The sequence below is a fragment of the Trichechus manatus genome, unplaced genomic scaffold (genome assembly GCF_000243295.1).
Source record: "Trichechus manatus latirostris isolate Lorelei unplaced genomic scaffold, TriManLat1.0 scaffold00261, whole genome shotgun sequence".
Classification (NCBI taxonomy): Eukaryota; Metazoa; Chordata; class Mammalia; order Sirenia; family Trichechidae; genus Trichechus; species Trichechus manatus.
The window spans coordinates 513,701-532,222 of record NW_004444197.1 but is presented as its reverse complement, the minus strand read 5'-3'; the positions used below and the strand labels follow the sequence as shown (position 1 = coordinate 532,222).

The 18,522-nt window shown below is 54.5% G+C and overlaps 1 protein-coding gene across 1 annotated transcript in view; it reads right to left on the bottom strand.

The window, feature by feature from the left end:
* The window catches only part of ITPR3 (inositol 1,4,5-trisphosphate receptor type 3), an 80,930-nt gene that overhangs the window by 28,094 nt on the left and 34,314 nt on the right, over positions 1–18,522 (bottom strand). The window contains exons 3-21 of the mRNA XM_004389818.2: positions 15,123–15,244; positions 14,391–14,477; positions 13,561–13,719; positions 13,258–13,356; positions 12,857–12,940; positions 10,263–10,409; positions 9,941–10,036; positions 9,262–9,312; positions 8,925–9,067; positions 7,836–7,935; positions 7,598–7,758; positions 6,827–6,968; positions 5,177–5,338; positions 4,414–4,586; positions 3,776–3,895; positions 3,187–3,369; positions 1,404–1,655; positions 1,170–1,314; positions 467–608 (exon numbers count right to left, since the gene is read on the bottom strand). Coding sequence (XP_004389875.1) covers positions 467–608; positions 1,170–1,314; positions 1,404–1,655; positions 3,187–3,369; positions 3,776–3,895; positions 4,414–4,586; positions 5,177–5,338; positions 6,827–6,968; positions 7,598–7,758; positions 7,836–7,935; positions 8,925–9,067; positions 9,262–9,312; positions 9,941–10,036; positions 10,263–10,409; positions 12,857–12,940; positions 13,258–13,356; positions 13,561–13,719; positions 14,391–14,477; positions 15,123–15,244 — 2,568 coding nt within the window. The remainder of the gene's footprint in view (positions 1–466; positions 609–1,169; positions 1,315–1,403; positions 1,656–3,186; positions 3,370–3,775; positions 3,896–4,413; positions 4,587–5,176; positions 5,339–6,826; positions 6,969–7,597; positions 7,759–7,835; positions 7,936–8,924; positions 9,068–9,261; positions 9,313–9,940; positions 10,037–10,262; positions 10,410–12,856; positions 12,941–13,257; positions 13,357–13,560; positions 13,720–14,390; positions 14,478–15,122; positions 15,245–18,522) is intronic.

Below are 18,522 nucleotides of genomic sequence, written 5' to 3'. Positions count from 1 at the left end.
GAGCATGGGGGGGCTAAGGGGACACTGTGTGGGAGGCTAAAACCCAGGCGTCAGTTTCTATGAGCTTTTGTTTAGATGAGTTTATGCAGCCCCATGGAGTGTCCCTGAGGCAATACTGTGCCTCATCCCTCAGACAAGCTGTGCCTCCCTTCCCCCTCCATGATGATGATAACTGGGCTGTGTCTTCTCTCCCACTGTGGCTCCATGAAGGCAGGGCCTGTGTCTCCCCTCCACTCTCATTATCTCCCCTCAGGGTCAGCCGGTCCTAGAAGACAACTCTCCCAGACCCTGGGTCTCCACTGCTTCTGGGCAGGGGCCCTCTCTAGTGCAGTTGGGGTTGGGGCCCAAGACATCCCCTTGCAGCAGAGCCAGGAGGCCAGTTGCACAAGGGGTTGATCAGAGAGGATTTCCGGCACTAAAAGGAGACCGAGGAAGGCTGGGGGTGGGTGGCTGCGCCCTGACTCACCCCCCGAGTCGTCGTAGGCCTGCAGCATGGACGGTGGACCCTGCACGCAGTCGATGATGCCAAGCAGCGTGCGGGTGAGCCGCAGCAGCTCACTGAAACTGTAGAAGCCGAAGTAGATGAGATTGTGTGCCAGGCTGACCACCTGCAGGGAGGAGGCGGGGCCTCAGTGAGGGGGCGGGGCCTCAGGAGGGACGGGCCAGGGCCAGGATGATAGACTAGAGCCAGGGGCCAGGGCAGGGGAAGGTGGGGTTGGGGGCGGGGGGCATACTGAGGGTGAGGCTCCCGGGAGGGTGGGTCTTTGGGAAAGAGATAGGGTCTCTGGCAGGGCAGGGCTGCTTGGACACAAGAGTCCAGGGTCCCAGACAAGGGCAGCCCAACTGAAGAAGGAGGCCTATGCCCAGCCCTTCAAGGGAGGTTGCCCTGAGGGAACAGGGCAGCAATGTAGGAAATCGTGGGGGCCAGCTGGGCACATGAAAGGTCCAACTCCTGCCAGGAGTCTGAGACTTGGCCCTGGGCTGATGGGCTGATGGGATGAGGGGAAGGGGACCCTGTTTCAAACACCCCAGCCATCTATGTGGTCCCCCTGTCCTGGCTGGGGCTCTGAGGAAGTGGGGTCACAGGTGCAGACCGAGGCTCAGTGAGGGGCCAAGGCAGAGCCCCACTGACCCTCGAGCCCCCAGGCGCTCCCCCTCCCCCAGCCCACCTCAAAGGTGAGCTTGTTCTTCTCCTCATTGGCAAAGGGCACGGCTTCGCTGACCACGTTGTTGAGGTAGTCCTCCACGAACTCCATGGTGTTGGCAAACTTGTTCTTCTTGTCGTCTCGGGAGGCGTTGAGGTTGGAATCATAGCTGAAGGAGGAGGCAGTAAGGCACGAGGGTCCCTGTGGTCCTCCCACCCCAGCCTCTGCCCCCGCCTGCCCAACTCCCACCCATCTCACTCCTTGATGGTGATGGCCGTGGGGATCTCAGTCCAGAGGCGGGCAAACTTGACAGGTGTGACCAGCTCCTGGGGGTCGCGGTCCACATGCACATGCAGCATCAGGTGGCAGAAGGAGGCACGCAGGTCAAAGGGCAGCATCTCGTCTGCCATGCACAGGAAGATCAGGTCAACGCCCAGCTGCTGGGAGATCTCATCAATGGCCAGGTACTGCCGGTCCAGGCACATGCGGGCAAAGAGCTTCAGCTGGTACCTGTGGGGCGGGGAGACAGTGAGGACACCAGCAGAGGGGCTGCTAGGGCTCTTCTGGGTTTGCTGAGGGCTGGGTGGAGTGGCAATGGGATTCAGACTAAACCATGCATTGGCCACTGTAGCGAGGGAGTCAACTCTGAATAAGAGAGGGAAGAGGGAAAGCAGTCTGCTAAGAAGGAAGGAGTCTGGGTGGCAAAAGTGGTTGGCCATTGGCTGCTAACCTAAAGGTTGGCAGTTCAAACCCACTCAGCGGCTCTGCAGAAGAAAAGCCTGGCATCTAATTCCGTAAAGATTACCGGTACAGCCAAGAAAACCCTATGGAGCAGTTCTACTCTGTAACACATGGAGTCGCTATGAGTTGGAATCGACTTGACAGCAGTGGGTTTGGGTTTGGGTTTTTCGCTGAGGAAAGACACTTCGATAGCTCAGCCCGGGCAGGTCTGTTTGGAGCTGACTGGAAAGAAAGATGGCTGAGAGAAGAGAGATACCAAAGAGAAAGGCTGGGGGACGGGGAGAAGAGTGAGGAGGGGAAAAGAGCCAGCCTGGGGCAGGGAGGGTGAGGGCAAGACAGGGAGAGAAGGGGAAGCCAAGCAGCTGGTGCAGGTGTGAGATTCTAGCGAAAGAGATGTAAACATGAGGGATGCAGGAAGCTTTGCCTGCACCATGTGGCGTAAAGCCCTTAGTTTAGCCACTGCCTCAGAAACTGGCATTGCCTACCACAGGCTCTGCAGCCAGATGCCCTGGGGTTAAATTATGGCTCTACCACTTAAGACTGTCCTACCTTGGTCAAGTTCCTTTGCTTCTCTGTGCCTCAGTTTCCCCAACTTTACAGTGAAGGTACTGATACCTAAACCCATTGCTGTCAAGTCGATTCCGACCCCATAGGACAGCGTAGAACTGCCCCATAGGGTTTCCAAGGAGTGGCTGGTGGATTCAAACTGCCAACCTTTTGGTTAACAGCTGAGCTCCTAACCACTGTGCCAGTAGGGCTCCAGATGAGGGTACTGATACAAAAATAAAACTCATTTCTGTCAATTTCGACTCATAGCCACCTATAGGGCGGAGTAGAACTACCCCATAGTTTCCACAGAGCACCTGGTGGATTTGAACTGCCGACATTTTGGTTAACAGCTGTAGCACTTAACCACTACGCCACCAGGGTTTCCAAGGGTACTGATAGTACCTACTTAACAGAGTTGTTGTGAGGCTTAAATGAGTGATCAGGTGAAGTGCTTAGAACAGTGCCTGGTATATAATAAGAATTTAATAAGTGTTATCTAACATTATTGTTTTTATGTTGGGAGACAGATCTGGGTTTCCTCTAAACCTGGTTACTGTGCTGAGCCTGGCCCCAAGCCACCCAGTGATATTCAGGTTACATAGTCAGCCTTCACTTATCTTTCCCAGCAGCTGCATGTAAAACTGGTACACCTCATACTTGGCAGGGATTGGATGAAGGCCTGCTGAAAAGGCTCACAGGGCACAGAAAGCAGTGGAAGGGGGAGGGGAAGGAGCTAGGACCAAGTGAGCACCTGTAGTAGCTGAGAACATTCTCGTCGTGGGCATTGCCTGCCCGTGCCTCCTGGGCCAGTTGCCTCACACTCTTCTCATGGTGCTCATTATTCTTGTCAGTCCAAGTGAGCCACACTTCCTCCTCTGAGTACTCGATGCTCAGGTACTCGTGGGACTGCGCCATCTCCTTCACAGGCCGAAGCCTGTGAACCAGCACCCCATTACATGGAGCCAGGAGCAGGGCCAGGACACCACTCTCAAGCCCCTTCCTCAAGCAGGCCCAGCCCCATGGCCTAGTCCTCCCTCAGCTTAATGAGAGCTACCTCAAACCCCTGCACTGCCCTCCATGGGGTACCCCAATCATCTTGGGGCCACCCAGACCTCGAGCTTCTCGAGGCCAGGCTCCTGAGCTCCTTCTCCTCCATGCCCCCTTCCACAGCCCACACAGTGCCAGGGACAGAGCCGAGCACACAGCAGGCACTGGGTGCATATGTGCAGAGACAAGGGTGCCGGTTCTAGCCTGAACCCCCAGATGAGGCCTAAGCTCTGAGGCCACTGACAAGCCAGGTGGGTGGAGCCCTGCGTGTGGGGCAAAGGGCCATGGCTCACTCGGTCTGGATGAGAATGTCACTGTTCTTGGGGTCCAGCACACACTTGCAGATGAGCTCCTGTGTGACAGGGATGGCAATGTGGTTGGACACACACAGGTCGGAGAGGTAGTCCAGGAACCTGGGGTGGTGAAAGCAAGGACAGGGAGGGGTCAGAGTCTGGTCATGGTGGGATGAAGCCTTCCTTCCCCCAGCTGGTGGCACACATCCTCCCGGGAACCAAAGGACAGCTCCCACTCCTTCCCCCAGGTGGGATGGAGTCGTTTCCAGCTGCCCAGGGAGGGACATCATTCTGGGGCAGGGGAAGGCTAGATGGTGGCCCAAGGGGCCAGGGTAAAGGAGGTGCAAGGGCAGGGGTGATATTCAGAACATTCAACAACTGATTCAGTACCGGCCCTGACTTTGACACCGGGGAAGCGTCTTGGGGGTCTCCTGCTGTATCAGGAGTCAGTCCTCTTATTGCCAGATTGGGCCATGTTTGGAGGGGTCCCAGGGAGGGGCTGGGGAGGCTAGGGGCTCAGGGAGGCAGCAGTTTACCAGCAGGTACAGAAATATTTCAATATTTTAACAACCAACACTGGGGCGGGAAAGAGGAGGGAGGAGGGGATGGGGGCCGGTAGGGTAAGGTGAGTCGGCCACCTGGGCTCCCAGTTCTTGCGCACGAGGCTGACGAAGGTCTCCACCTCGGTCTTGGTGATGTGCTTCTCCAAGAGTTTGCGGTTGTTATGCAGTAGGGCCGTGATGGTGTCCTCGGCCAGGATGTCATAGCCGATCTGGGACTGCATCATCCCAAACTGCTTGGCAATGTGTTCCTGGGGCAGATGGGCTGAGGTCATGGGGGGCCACAGCCGGGGCATGGAGGGCCCAGCTCTGCTCCAGGACATCACCCCCAAGCCCCAAGACAGGGCCTTGACACAGGCAGGAGGCCCAGACCCTGGGAAGGTGGAGGTCCAGGAGAGAAAGCCAGCACAGAGCTGAAGAGCGGTTTATAGTAGAGTTATTTAGCTCGTGGTCTGTCCCCCATAAAAGAGTGAAACCTCCACAGGGTAGGGACCTGGTCTGTCTGGCAGGACTGGCTACCTAATCTGTGGGGCCTAGTGCAAAATGAAATAACAGGATCCTAATTTGAAGATTATTAAGAACTTCAAGATGGCAACAGCAGAGTTCAACCAAGCACGGGGCCCTTCTGAGCACCAGGCCAGGCAGCAGCCCATGGAGCTGACCTGCTCTCCGGTTCCCCCACTGCATCCCTAGTGCCTAAAACTGCACCTGGTACACAGTATGTGTGCCTGGGTAAATATTCGCTGGATGAATGAAGGGTGAGTGAGTGAGTGAGTGCGTGCATGATGGGGGCGCCCGGGCCAGGGAGGGCTCAGGCCCAGGACAGCAGCAGGCGGCCCACCTGGTTTTTGCGGTAGTCCTCCTGGGAATGTCGCAGCACCCGGTAGCAAAGCCGGAACATGTGCTGGTAGGGGGCGTTCTTCTGGTCTGACAGCTCCTCCAGCCGCACCAGGGGGCCCTCACCCCCTTTGTCGCGGAATGGGGCCTTCAGAATGCCAAAGATCTGGGGGAGCAGGGAGGATGAGAAGGGATCCCACGCACCTGCCGGCACTCCTAATTATCCCAGGATCCCTGAGCCCCAAACTGGCTCTGCCCCAAAGCCACCCCTGACATTAACCCTGAGTTGATTCCTAAGCTGGGCTACCACCCCAGCTTACCCAACATCGGCCCTGATTCTGGCCCTAATTATCCCCACTCCTGGCCAGAGCCTGCCCCCTGGTCTGCCCCCAGCCCATTTCTCCCCAACATGAATTCTAATCCCATCTCAGATTTAGGCCTTGCACAGTGTCTGGGGGAAGAGCCAGGGGTCACAACAGCTCAGGAATCTGAGGCTAGAGAAAAGGTAGGCCAAGCTGGTGTGGCCAGAGCTGAGAAACAAGACACAGGCCTGGCCTCATCAAAGAATAATTTAATATACTTACAAAAAAATTTTTTTTTTAAAGGCAGGGGCTGAGTGGGTGTGAAAAACTATTCTAGAACAGAGACCAAAGAGACCAAACATTGAACAGAATGAGAAAATGTTGGCTGGATTCTGGCTTGAAACAAAACAAGCTTTAAAAAGACATTTTGGGGAAAGTTAAGGAAATTTAATATGGATTGGGTATTATTGCCAAATTTCTGAGGTGTGATAATGGTATTGTGGTTATATAGGACAGTATCTTTACGCTTAGGAGATGCACAGTGAAAAATTTAGGGGTGAAGTTTCATGGTACCCACAACCTATTTTGAAATGCATGGATGGAAAAAAAGATAGGAAAAAAGTTACACAAAGCCGGACTGACGAAGTGGTAACAAGTGTTGAATTCAGGCGGTGGACATACAGTGTTCATTGTACTCTTCTTTCAGTATTTTCTCAATGTTTAAATTTTTTCATAAATAAAAATTTGGAAAAAATAGCTTAAAATTTTTTAAAGACACTAGTTTTCGACCAGGACCTCCTGAGTTCAAACCCTGGTCCTGCTGCTTCCTAACTGTGATCCCAGTCAAGTTTTCTCACTGGTAAAATGGGGATAATAATAGCTTCCCCAGGGTTGTGAGGATTACCCCATTGCTGTCGAGTTGATTCCAACTCATGGCAACCCTAGAGGACAGGGCAGAACTGCCCCATAGGGTTTCTAAAGCTGTAAATCTTTATGGAAGCAGACTGCTATAGCTTTCCCCCACGGAACAGCTGGTCGGTTTGAACTGCCGACCTTTCAGTTAGCAGCCAAGCACTTAACAACTGCGCCACCAGGGCTCCTTTTGTGAGGAGTAAACAAGTCAATACAAGTAAAGCACTTAGGACAGTGCCTGGCACATGGTAAGGGCTCAATAAATAATAGTTTTTTTAAAGAAGGTGATGAGACAACCACAGAGAGACTGCAGCTCAGCTGGAGACGGGAAAAGGCAAATTTGGATCTTAAAAAGGCATCCTGCTCCTCGGCCACTCGGCACCTTCGCCAGGGCCTGCCCATTGCACGTCCCTGCCCTCTCCGTGCCCGTGCACAGGCACCTGTTTGAGGATGTTCTGCTCCCTCATCAGCTTCTGCCGTTCCCGATTGGGCTTGGTGACCATTATGTCCAGGACATTCTGCCCATTGTTGGGGACATCACTGACAAAGAACACCAGGTCCTCCAGCAGCTGGATGACAAACCTGGGCAAGGAGACACCAGGGATGATGAGTCTGGGAACCCTCCCCAGGACCCACCCAGCACATACCCCCATGGGCAACCAGCCCTTCCCAAAACACAGCTTTCATTAAGTCACTCACTGGCCCTGTTGCCCAAAGCACAAAGTCATCAGGCTTCAACTGCCCTGCCCTGACCTGCTCTCAAAACACACCCCATGCCCCCATGGATTCCAAAGTGCCCCCAAGACAAAGGATCTCAGAATACTCCAATCTGGAAAGGAACTACACAGCACAAGGCAGGATACTTGATATGAAAGGATCTGCATTTCCTTTCTGCCTCTGCCACTTACTAGCTGTGCAACTCTGGGCAAGTCTCTTAACCTCTCTGAGCCTCAGTCCCATCATCAGTAAAACAGGGGTAATGATGGATCCCTTACAGGGCTAGTTCTAAGAGCAGGGCGGCAAGCACCAGCTTCAGGGACCCAGGGTCAGCCAGTGTCAGCCAGGGCCCCATTAGGGACCAGCCGCCACCTCAACCCAGCCCCGGCCCAGTCTGCCCCACCTTCTGCTTTGTGACCCCTTCGTTCATGAACTGCAGACCCAGGAGGGTAAAGCCACCCAGACAAGCTCAGGACCCAGCCCCTGCTGCCCACCTGCGGTCGTTCTGGCTGATGAAGCCCTCGTTCAGCTTCTCCACAGCACTGGCCAGCATGGAGCTGGCATCATTGGCAAAGTCCAGGTCCCGGATCTCGGACACGGGCACTGACACGATGGCAAAGGCCTCCTTGTCCTCCTTGGTGGGGCAGGTGCCCAGCTGCAGGGACAGGAGGTCAGCAGGGCACCCAGGACAGGCTCGGCCCACCCCACCCATGCCCTGCCCGGCAGCCACACCATGAGCCGGATGGGCCGCTCCTCCTCAATGTCGATGGGCACGTTTGTGCTCTGGATCCACGTGTTGGTGCAGAGGTGCCGCAGCCGGACGTATGAGTTCCTGCGGGCAGGGCCGAGGGCAGGGGCTCGGGAATGCACCCAACAGTTTCACACCTTCCACCTCGCTTGATGCCCTCACTGGCCATGGGAAGCCTGAGGCCAGAGAAGAGCCACCAAAGCAAACACGACACCCAGGCCCTGTTCTAACCACTATACTTGCACAGGCCCACATGCCTAGCTACACTTCCAACACCCAAAATGCTCCAAAACCCAAAGCTCATCTGTAAACTTGGGACCAAAACTCATTTGGACAAATGAGGTTCTTGCAGATTATTTTTCCCATTTAGTGTCAAGATGTATACATTTCATAGCAGAAATACCAGTATCTTTGATGATGAAATATATAGTGTGCATTTCCTTTCTAAAATGAAAAATAATCTGAATTCCAAAATGCACCTGGCCCCAAGAGGTTCAAGTAAGGGACTGTGGGCCTATATTGACTCAGTTAATTCTCCCCACAGCCCTGTTGATGGGTAGACTTGATAATTCCATTTTGTGATGAGGAAGCGGAAGTAGAGTGATTGAGTGATCTGCCTGAGTTCATACAGGTAGTAAGTGCTAAGGCTTGGATTCACCCCCAGGAAGTTTATTGATGATGGGTTCTAAAATCTCAGGTTGGCTTGCAGGGACCCTAAAGGTCAAGGAGGCCAATGTTTGGATCCTTGTGCTGCTGTACTCTGTCGTGCAGCTGTGCCTGAATACCCAGACCAAGTAGAATCAATGACCCTCAAGAGAAGGCATTTTGATAAAGCAACAAGCCCAAGGCCCAGCCATGTGCAGAACCCACTGCCAGGGACACAGGAAGTGCTCAGTGGTGGTCAGCTGCCCTTAGGTCACAGAGCTGGATTCCCGAGGGGTGGGACATGCAGTGACCCCAAGGCCAAAGGACCTCAGAAGGACAGAGGAGTGGAGGATGTGGGGAGTCCTAGGGACAGGATGGTCCAGCCTGGGCACCACTGGCCAGCCCCCAGGCACATGGGGCATACCCACCGGGGTACAAAGGAGTCAGTTTTCTGCAACGTGGTAGGGTCCAGCTCAAAGAGAGAGGCGATGTCATTCCCATGGGGCACAGCCACCAGGCGGTACTTGATCTTCTCCCCAGCATTCCTGCGGCCTGCACGGCCCTGGGCACCCTGAGGTGAGGATCTTAACTCAGGCACAAGCACCCCTCCCCCAGACCCCCTGCAACCACTTAGGATCCCACCCGAGGAGCCTTCTCTTTCCAGCCCACCTCCCAAGGTTTCAGGGCCTCTCTGCCCGTGCCCACCCGCCAGGTGGGCTCATGGTCACTATTCCCCTGGTGCTGAGCCCTTGCCTTCGTCCTCACCATTCCTGCTGCCTTGGGATCCAAGGCGTCACCTTTGTAGCTGGGGTTCTCCTGGACAAGACATGAGATGAGGAGGAGGAGCTACTGGACACAAGCTACACCCGCACGACCCCACCCCAAAACAAAGCCCACATAGCCCTGGGCCAGGACAGGCAGCCCCCACCCTCCCAGGGGTACCCACCCCACCCTCAAAGCCCATGTCACTCCTGGGGGAGCCCCCAGGCCTTGCCCTTCATGACCACTCTGTAGGCCCACAAATGAACATACATACATATACCCCAACACACACACACACACACACACACAGATACACACACACACACGAGCACCTCCAGTACACATAAGCCTGTGCATATAGACAGACATGAATGTACAATGTAAGTTCCACAAGGGCTGGGAATTTTGTTCATTGGTGCATCCCAGCACCTAGAATAGTACCTGGCACACAGTAGGTGCACAGTAATATTTATTAGGCTTATTTACAGCCATGCATTGTTTAATATCTGCTAAACAAATGCATGAGTGCAAATAAGCCAGGGTCCATGTGTGGCACAGGTGCCTGTGTGTGCAGATACATGCACACATGCGTGCATGCACAGCCAGGCCCCAGGCACGCTGGTTGTGTGCATGGCCACCTGTACACACATACAGCCCAGAATGCCCTTGCCTCTCTGCTCACCTCAGCAGCCAGGTAGTTGCCCGTGGCCAGGTGCTTGAAGCGGTACAGGCCATTCCAGTGGCCGGCTCCTCCACGGCAGGGGTCATGGTGGACCACCTAGTGGGAGGAAGTCAGAGGTGAGGCAGGAAGGACAGGCTGGCCTGGCAAGGGGAGCTCAGGGCCCTGGAGATCTCGGCCTAGACTATCCCTGGCCCCTTGGTCCACAGAGGCTCAGAGGAGAGATGGGTGTCTACCTCCACCCTCCAGTGTGTGGGGAAGGAGGGAGGGGTAGAGTCCAAGGCTGGAGGGAAGACCGAGTGTTGACTCAGGGCTGGGCTCTGACCTCCACTTCCCAGAGGGCGTTGGAGCTGGTGGCCGAGGTAGCGGACTGGCGAAGCGTGGTGCGTAGAAACACCTGTAGCTTGCCCTTGTACTCGTCACACGTCAGGAACTTCTCCTGCTCTGCGTGGAACAGCCGCACCACATCTCCCTGCAGGCAGAGGGGCATGGGCATGAGGCCGACATGGCCCCTCCAGCTTAAGGACCCTCGCAGAGGCCAGCCCCAAGTGGCTTAGACGCAGGCCACTGCTGGCAAGCAGAGGGTGAGACTGGAGTTGGGTGCCCCCAGAGGGCAGCCAGGGAAGGGGCCAGCCCCTCAGCCAGGTGCTCTGCCCAGTCCCTGAATCCCAAACCTGCAGACAGCCTGGGCAGGATTCTTGCCCAGAGCCCTGCCTGAGTTCCCAAGTTCAAACCCGCCTTTGATCTCCTCCCCTATCTGCCCTCTGGAAGCCTCACCTGACCTTTAATGGCCATCTCAAGTCACCCTCGCCACGAAGGCAGGAGGGATCTCACACTCCTCAGGCCTCCCAGGCCCACAACTGCCCTGCTCCTGGGGCCCTTTCTGCCTGAATATCGGTAGTCCGTGCATGTTCGTTATGCTCCCCTGCTAGCCTGGGGCAGCTGGAGGGCAGGGGCCATGGCCAGTTCGTCTCCACGGCTCCAGACACGGAGACCAAGTTTGGATCCTGGCTCTGCACTTATGAGCTGTGTGACCTTGGGCAAGTCCCTTAATGTCTCTAAGCCTCAGTACTTCTGTAAAATGGGAATACTATGATCTACCTTGCAAAAAATGCGAAGACTGTGATAACGTATAAAAAAAGTAATATTGCACACTCAACCACAAGCTCACCACTGTGCAGAGCACTTTACATCCACTCTTCCACTCAATCCTCACACTAGCCCTCTGGAATATACATCATTATCCCCATTTTGTGGGGGGAGTAGCTCAGGCACAGAGAAGTTAAGTGCCTTGCCGAGGGTCACGTAGCTAGTGGCAAAGCAGGATGTGAACCTGTGCAGTGGTTTCAGAGCTCATGTGCTAATCTCTCCATCACACTTCCTCCCACAGTGAGCCTGTACCTGAGGGCTCGCAATATATGGCTGCCGCTGCCATTCTTACCAGCATTATCTGTCTTCCCTGTCAACTGAACACAGTGTTGGACATAGAATAAGTTATCTGTGGAATGAATGCATGAGTGAGTGAATAAAGGAAAGAAGGAAAAAGAGGGAGGGAGGGAAGCAGGGAGGAAGGAAAAGGGAGGGAGGAAGAAATATTCACAGATTAAGTCAGTTACAATGGCAGAGCCTAGTGACTTATATGCCCAGGCGGTGTAAGGTGAGTGCAGCAAAGGGGTGGGCTCTGTACACAGAAGTCCTGCTCCTGAATTATCTGGAATCTAACTGTGGAGCCATGACAGATTCATTAAAAACCACTGTAGGCAGTACCATGGGATTTGGCCCAAGTGATGGTGCATTTTCTAAGTGCTGCCCAGATTCAAGACTGGAATGTGCAATCAGGGAAGGTTTCTGGGAGGAGATGGCTTGTGGGCAGAGCCATGATTGATGTGGGGATGACGCACAGGCTTAAAGGGAGGGAGGGAGGGAGGGAGAAGGCATTTGGGTAGAGCATGGGAGGACAGGAAACAGCCTGGGAGATGGGGTGGGGGGGACAAGGAGGGTGAAGGGAAGTAAGGCTGGGCAAGTGATGGGAGGCAGGAAAGTCTGCCAGCATCCTGGCTGAGAGAGGAGGGCAGAGGGAGCCGCTGCAGGCTTCTGAGAAGGGAAGGGTGCAGTGAACATGGACGTCTCCTCAGGGCGGCGGCTCTTGGCCTGTGGCCTGTCCCTTGAACAGGTGTCATGGCCAGGTGTACCTGCCCGTGCTCCTAGCTGAAGAGCCCCACCCCCCTTGCCATCCTGTGAATCTGCCCCTCCTATCTGCCCCTCCACAAGGCCACCCACACCGCACCCCAGTAGGCTGGTTCGTCCCCTGCAGTCCCACTCAAGAAACCTCTAAGCGTTCCTGTCTCCTCGCAAGTCTGGTTTTCGAGGTTTCTCTGGTGGTCTCTCTGGCCACCCCCACAGCTCTCTGCCTTCTGATCTGGTCCCTCTCCAAGTCTTTCCTGTGGTCTTTCCCAGCCCACCCTGCTCCCCACAGGCTCATCCCCTCCCCTTCTCCCCTAGTGTGCACGCCAGCATGTCTGGAACCTGAGCAGATGGGGCAGCCTCAAAGAGGGCACAGGGCAAAGGGCATGGCACAGATCTATCGAGTAGGAGTTGGGGAGGGGACGGACAGCTCAGAGGAACTGGGCCCACCCAAGGTGAGGGGTGGGGACGCCCAGTCATTGACACCCCCTTAGCGAGAGAGAAAACTGAGGCCAGCCAGATCTGGGAGAGAGTGGAGGGGGCTTGTGGGGCCAGAGACAAGAGAAGGGGCCCTGTAGGGATGGAGCAGGGATGGAGATATGTAGAACCAGGCGAGAGGGTAGGGTATGGCTGGGAGGGCTAGACAGGGAGCAGAGCTGAGGAGACAGAAAGATGACCTGTGGGGGAGGGGGAGGGCAGCCAGCCAGGTGGTGGGAGCGGGCTCTCAGTCCTTACCCCTTTCAACACTTCTTCCAGGTGGTCCCGGAACTGCATGAACAGGTTGATCTTCCAGCTGGTGTTGCAGTTCACAGAGTTAACCTGGGGGAAGGTGGAGAGACCCATGATACAAGGCCAACCCCCAGGCATTGGGAGGTGGGCAGTGCTGAGGGCCCAGCGGTGGGGTGGGGGAGAAACCAGCCCAGCCCACATGCTCTCAGCCCGGCTCCACCTCAGGGCTGCCAGCCTGCAGGTTGGAGAACGGGGACAAATGTTGTGGGGACAGGTCAGGGAGCAGCGAGGTCCATCTCATCCACTGGGGCCAGATGGGGTTAAGGGCAGACAGCCTGGTGGGGTGGGGAGGGGAGTCTATGCCCTCAGGTGTGTGGACACCCCTCCCCTGAAGGGCACCCACTCACCTCCTTGCAGCCGGCATTGTCGCTGAGCTCGTAATTGCTGGCGTGCAGAGGCTGCCCGGCATTGACTGGGTTCAGGATCACCTTATCCCCCACAACTACCTAGGGCAGACAGGTGGCACAGGGTGCGAGGTGAGAGGGCAGGGGCTCCACTTCCCATTGCCTGACCTACAGGCCTCTCTCTGAGCCTCAGTCTGCCCCCTAAGAAATGGGCATGATCTCATCCTGTCCCCACACCAAAGAATCCCCCTCTGGAAGTTGTAGCACCTTCCACCCCAGGCCCCTCTAGCCTGGCCCTGCCCTCACATTGTCCCCATTGCTCCGAAGCTTCCAGAAGGGCTGGATGAAGAGCCAGGAGCCCTCATTGCCCGTGGCGTCCAGAGTCACCCGCATGGCGTTCTTCTCCAGCAGGGCTGGCAGCCGCTTGTTCACGGTCAGGTACTTGTTGCTCTTCATGTGCAGGAGCTGGGGGTCAGGTGGGATGAGCTGAGGTCCAAGGGCCCCAGAGGCCAGCCCATGATGGAGGGGCACTAGGGGGCACCCTGCTGGACCCTGGGTCACAGCCTTGACACACATCGTGTCAGACCCACAGTCACAGACTAAGACCCACACAGCCACACACACAATCAAACACCAGTGTGCCTGCCCAGCCGGCACCCAGGTGACCACCAGAGAGAAGCTAGCGCTGTTCTAAATACATCACATGTTTTAGCTCATGTAACCTCACAACAACCCCAAGAGGGAAGTACTGTTATTGGCCTGATTTTACAGACGGGGAAACAGAGGCACCGGGAAGTTAAATAACTTGCCCAAGGCCACACAGTTAAGGAGGGGCAGACCCAAGGTTTGAACTCAGACCACGTAGCTCCTGAATCTGTGCTCATGACCACTGTGCTGAACACGCATCCACAGACACAGCTACACAGGCCACACACAGCAAGGGACACACACACAATCAGATACGCAGTCACAAAGGCCATCCAGGAGCCCCCTATTTGGACACACACACACACACACACACACACACACTCAGAGGGCATGTCTGCTGGCTCCCCTTGCCCTTGCTGCACCCCCAGCCCAGGCCTCTTGGACAGGGAGCGGGGAAGAGAGAGGAGAGATGCAGCAGGCTGTCTCACCTGGATCACACTGCCATACTTCACGACGTCCCCATGCACCTTCTTGTTCTCCGTGTCATTCTGCTTCTGCTCCATCTGGGCTGCATGCTGTGCAGACACACACGAGGGTGAGGGGCAGGCTCAGAAGCCTGCAGGGCGACATCCCCACCATGCACATACACATATGCCAGACTCCAGGACCCCTTGGAGCCCCAACCCCAGCCCCTGGCACAGCACCCAGAGTGGCCGTCGGAGACCATCTAGCCCATTCCCTCCCACTATTGATGAGAAAGCGTCCTTGGGTAGCGCAGATGGTTAAGCAGTAGGTTATTAGCCAAAAGGTTTGTGGTTGGAACCCACCCAGAGGCACCTTGGAAGACAGACCTGGCAATCTGCTTCTGAAAGGCTACAGCCTTGAAAACTGAGACCCAGAGTGCGGAGGGACAGCCCAGGGAGCCAAATCCCTCTCCCATGCCTCACGCCATTCCCCTGGAGGGGGCATGCCAGCAGGACCTTAAGCCCCCTACACCTCTTCACACACCAGCACACAACCTAAAGTTGTGCTTCACCACCCCCATCTCACCAGACTCCTGCTGCCCCAAAACGGGACCCCTGCCCCAGTCCAACCCCTGGCAGGGTTGTGCATGGCGCCATTTTCTGGCTCCCTGCTGCCTCTGACAAGCAGTGGCCCTGTGTGTGCAGCCAGATCCCCCATTCACACACACAAGCGCACACCTGCACACCTGCACGCACCTGTAACTTCTGCAGCAGCACCACATCGGCAATCTGCTCCTTGTCCTGCTTGGTCTGCTTGGCCTTCCAGTACTGCTTCTGGGCCGAGTAGCGGTTCATGGGGCACACCTTGAAGAGGCAGTCTGTGGGTGGGGAGGGCCGAGGGAGGGAGAGCAGGTCATCAAGGGCTCAGGGCCCTCCCTGGAAAAATCCTACCTGCAGCTCTGCCCCCAAATCCCAGTCCTCAGTGGATCCCACCTCTGCTCCCCCAATCCCTCCTCACCCTCCTGCACCACTGAAGGGTGGAGAGGAAGAGGTCAGGAGAACCCCATTGAATTTGGAGAAGCCTGGATTATGTGGAGTAGAATGGGAAGTCCTAGAAGCAGGTTTGAGAGCAGTGGACCTCAGCTGGGAGGTGGACATGGGCCTCTTCCCCACAGGGGGTTTATCAAAGGCTGTGGAGACTCTGGAGTCCCTCAGTGGTGCAAACAGTTAACAAGTTCGGCTGCTAATCCAAAAGTTGGTGGTTCACATCCACCCAGAGGTGCCTCAGAAGAAAAGCCTGGTGATCTACTTCTGAAAAATCAGTCATTGAAAACCCTATGGAGCATAGTTCTACTTTGACACACAGGAGGTCACTGTGAGTCAGAATTGACTCGACAGCCTGTCTGTGCCCAGCTGCTGGGGGCATTGGCTGCTGATAGTTCACACCTGCATCCTTCTTTGGACCACCGCCTTCGCCAATGGAAGCCATCTTCCCCAGAGATGCCTGGGAAGTTACGTACTCCCTCCCTCTCAAGGGGGCAGCCCATATCCAAAGACTGATGCAGGTATATCACAGCCCAGCCTCTGGAGGGGACCATCTGTGGTGCGACTCACACTCCAGAGCTCCCTCTGGGATCTGGCAGCAGCTTATCGTCACCTGATACCACATCCTTGCTTGGCTTCTTGCGTTCCCTCCATGGCTCCTGCACTCTGTTGTCCCGAGACCCCTCCTCAGTAGTTCACTCACATAAGAATCCCCAGCTTAGGCTCTACTTCTAGAGAACTCGACCTCAGAGCATATCAAAATTCCAGGGGGTAGAAACATGGCCACTATTACAATTTTATGCTGAAAAGCAGACAAAACACCTACCATTTTCATAATCCCAAATTCCAGAAAGGGCATCAGATTTTTCTACTTATCAAAAGGAGGCAGGGGTTGGAAAAGCCTATTGTAAAGTGTGATGGAAGGGGATCAAGGAGTCTGGGTCATGGTGAAATGCTGGAATGGGTGATTGGGGCTGTGTTTCGAGGTAGTGAGTTTCCCGTCACAGGAGGGATTCACACCCTAGGCAAGGTGTTGGACTCAGTGGCCTCTGAGATCCCTCTTATGTTACAGTTCTGTGACACCATGATTGCACAGTGCTCCAGTACCATGTAGCACAGGAGAAAGACAGTCATACTGGGAGATCTTGGGGTGGGGTGGGCAACTAGGGGAGCACATCACATAGACTGGGAGCCCCCTCCTTCATGCCCTTCATCTAGCCTCTAGAAGGAAGGCTGTGCCTCCCACCCCTCACCCCTGTCAAAGCTCATCAGCCAGCCCAAAAGCAAAACTGGATTTTCCATCTAGCCCGTGAGGAGGCAGAGGCCCCCTGGTGCCATCAGGAGGAGAAACAGGTGTGTCAAAGGCCAGGGAACACAAACCTTCCTTGAATGAGAGAGAGGGGGAAGGTGGCAATTCCATAAGCAGTTAGGATAGGTAGGCATCATGTGAGTGAGCAACACATTTTTGCTGCTGGAGAGAGTATGTGTTTGCAGGGTTCTGCCCAGCCCTCTAGATGCAGCTGATGTGTCACCACCTCCAGGAAGTCCTCCTGCCTCTTCAGTCTGGGTCAGGGTTTCCAGGTTCCCCTGCACCAATCACCACATTTATCTCATGCCTTGTTAGAGTCCAGAGGTTCCCAACAGGAGTAGGGGTGGGGGGAGTGGAGTCACACCAAGGGGTACTTTGGAAAAGGGGGGGGGTCTTTAATTGTTCCAGTGATTGAGATCACAGCTGGCATTTAGAATTGTCCCACATCCTGCTGACTGTGAATGTCCTGCCACACACACTGGCAGGTGGAAAACCTGCTGGCAAAGGTCTGGGCCCAGAGTTTCACACATAAACACAAAGTATTTTTTAACTGGTTTTAGTAAACATTGACTTTTCCAGGAATGCAACTCCAATACGAACTGAGAGAACACCAAAAGAAAGACAAACAACTCAATTAAAAAATGGGCAAAGGACTTGAACAGACATTTCTCCAAAGAAAATACACAAATACCAACAAGCACATGAAAAGATGCCCAATGTTACTAGTTATTAGGGAAATGCAAATTAAAACCACAGTGAGATAGCACTTCATTCCCACTCAAAAAAACCCATACAAACCCACTGCCATCGAATCAATTCCAACTCACAGGGACCCTACAGGACAGAGCTGAACTGCCCCGTACGGTTTCCAAGGCCGTAATCTTTACAAAAGGGGCCCTGGTGGTGCAGTGGTTTAAAGCAATCGGCTGGTAACCGGAAGATTGAACCCACCAGCTGCTCCTCGGGAGAAAGATGTGGCAGTCAGCTTCCACAAAGATTTATAGCCTTGGAAACCCTATGGTGCAGTTCTACTCTGTTCTACAGGGTCTCTATGAGTTGGAATTGACTTGACAGCAGTGAGTTTGGGTTTTGGTTTAATCTTTACAGGAGCAGATCGCCACATCTTTCTTCTTCAGAGCAGCTGGTGGGTTCGAACTGCCAGCCTTTTGGTGAGCAGCCGAGCGCTTAACCACTGTGCCACCAGGGCTCCTAGGATGGCTATCACCAGAAAAAGAGAAAATTCCAAGTGTTGGTGAGGATGTGGAGAAATCTGAACCCTAGTGTGTTACTGGTGGAAAAGTTTGATGATTCCTCAAAATGTTAGACACTGAATCACCGTATGGCCCAGCCACTACACTCCTAGGTATATACCCAAGAGACTTGGAGACAGAGACTCAGACCTGATCCTCGTACACCAATGTTCATTGCCGCGTTAGTCACAATAGCCAAAAGGTGGAAACAATAGAAATGTCCATCAACAGATGAAGGAAGAAACAAAACCTGGCATATACATACAATGGAGTATTACTCAGTCATAAAGAGAAATGAAGTTCTGATGCGTGCTACAACATGGCTGAACCCTGAAAACATCATGCTGAGTGAAATAAGTCAGATGCAAAAGGACAACCACTGTACTATATCACACTTATATGCGGTATCTAGAATACGCAAATGCATAGACACCAAATTTTATTTATGAATACCAGGAGTTATGTGGGAGGGGGAAATGGGGCGGTATTGCTTAAGGGGTTCTGCGTTTCTGTTTAGGGAGATGAAAAAGTTTGGAAACAGTGGTTGATGGTT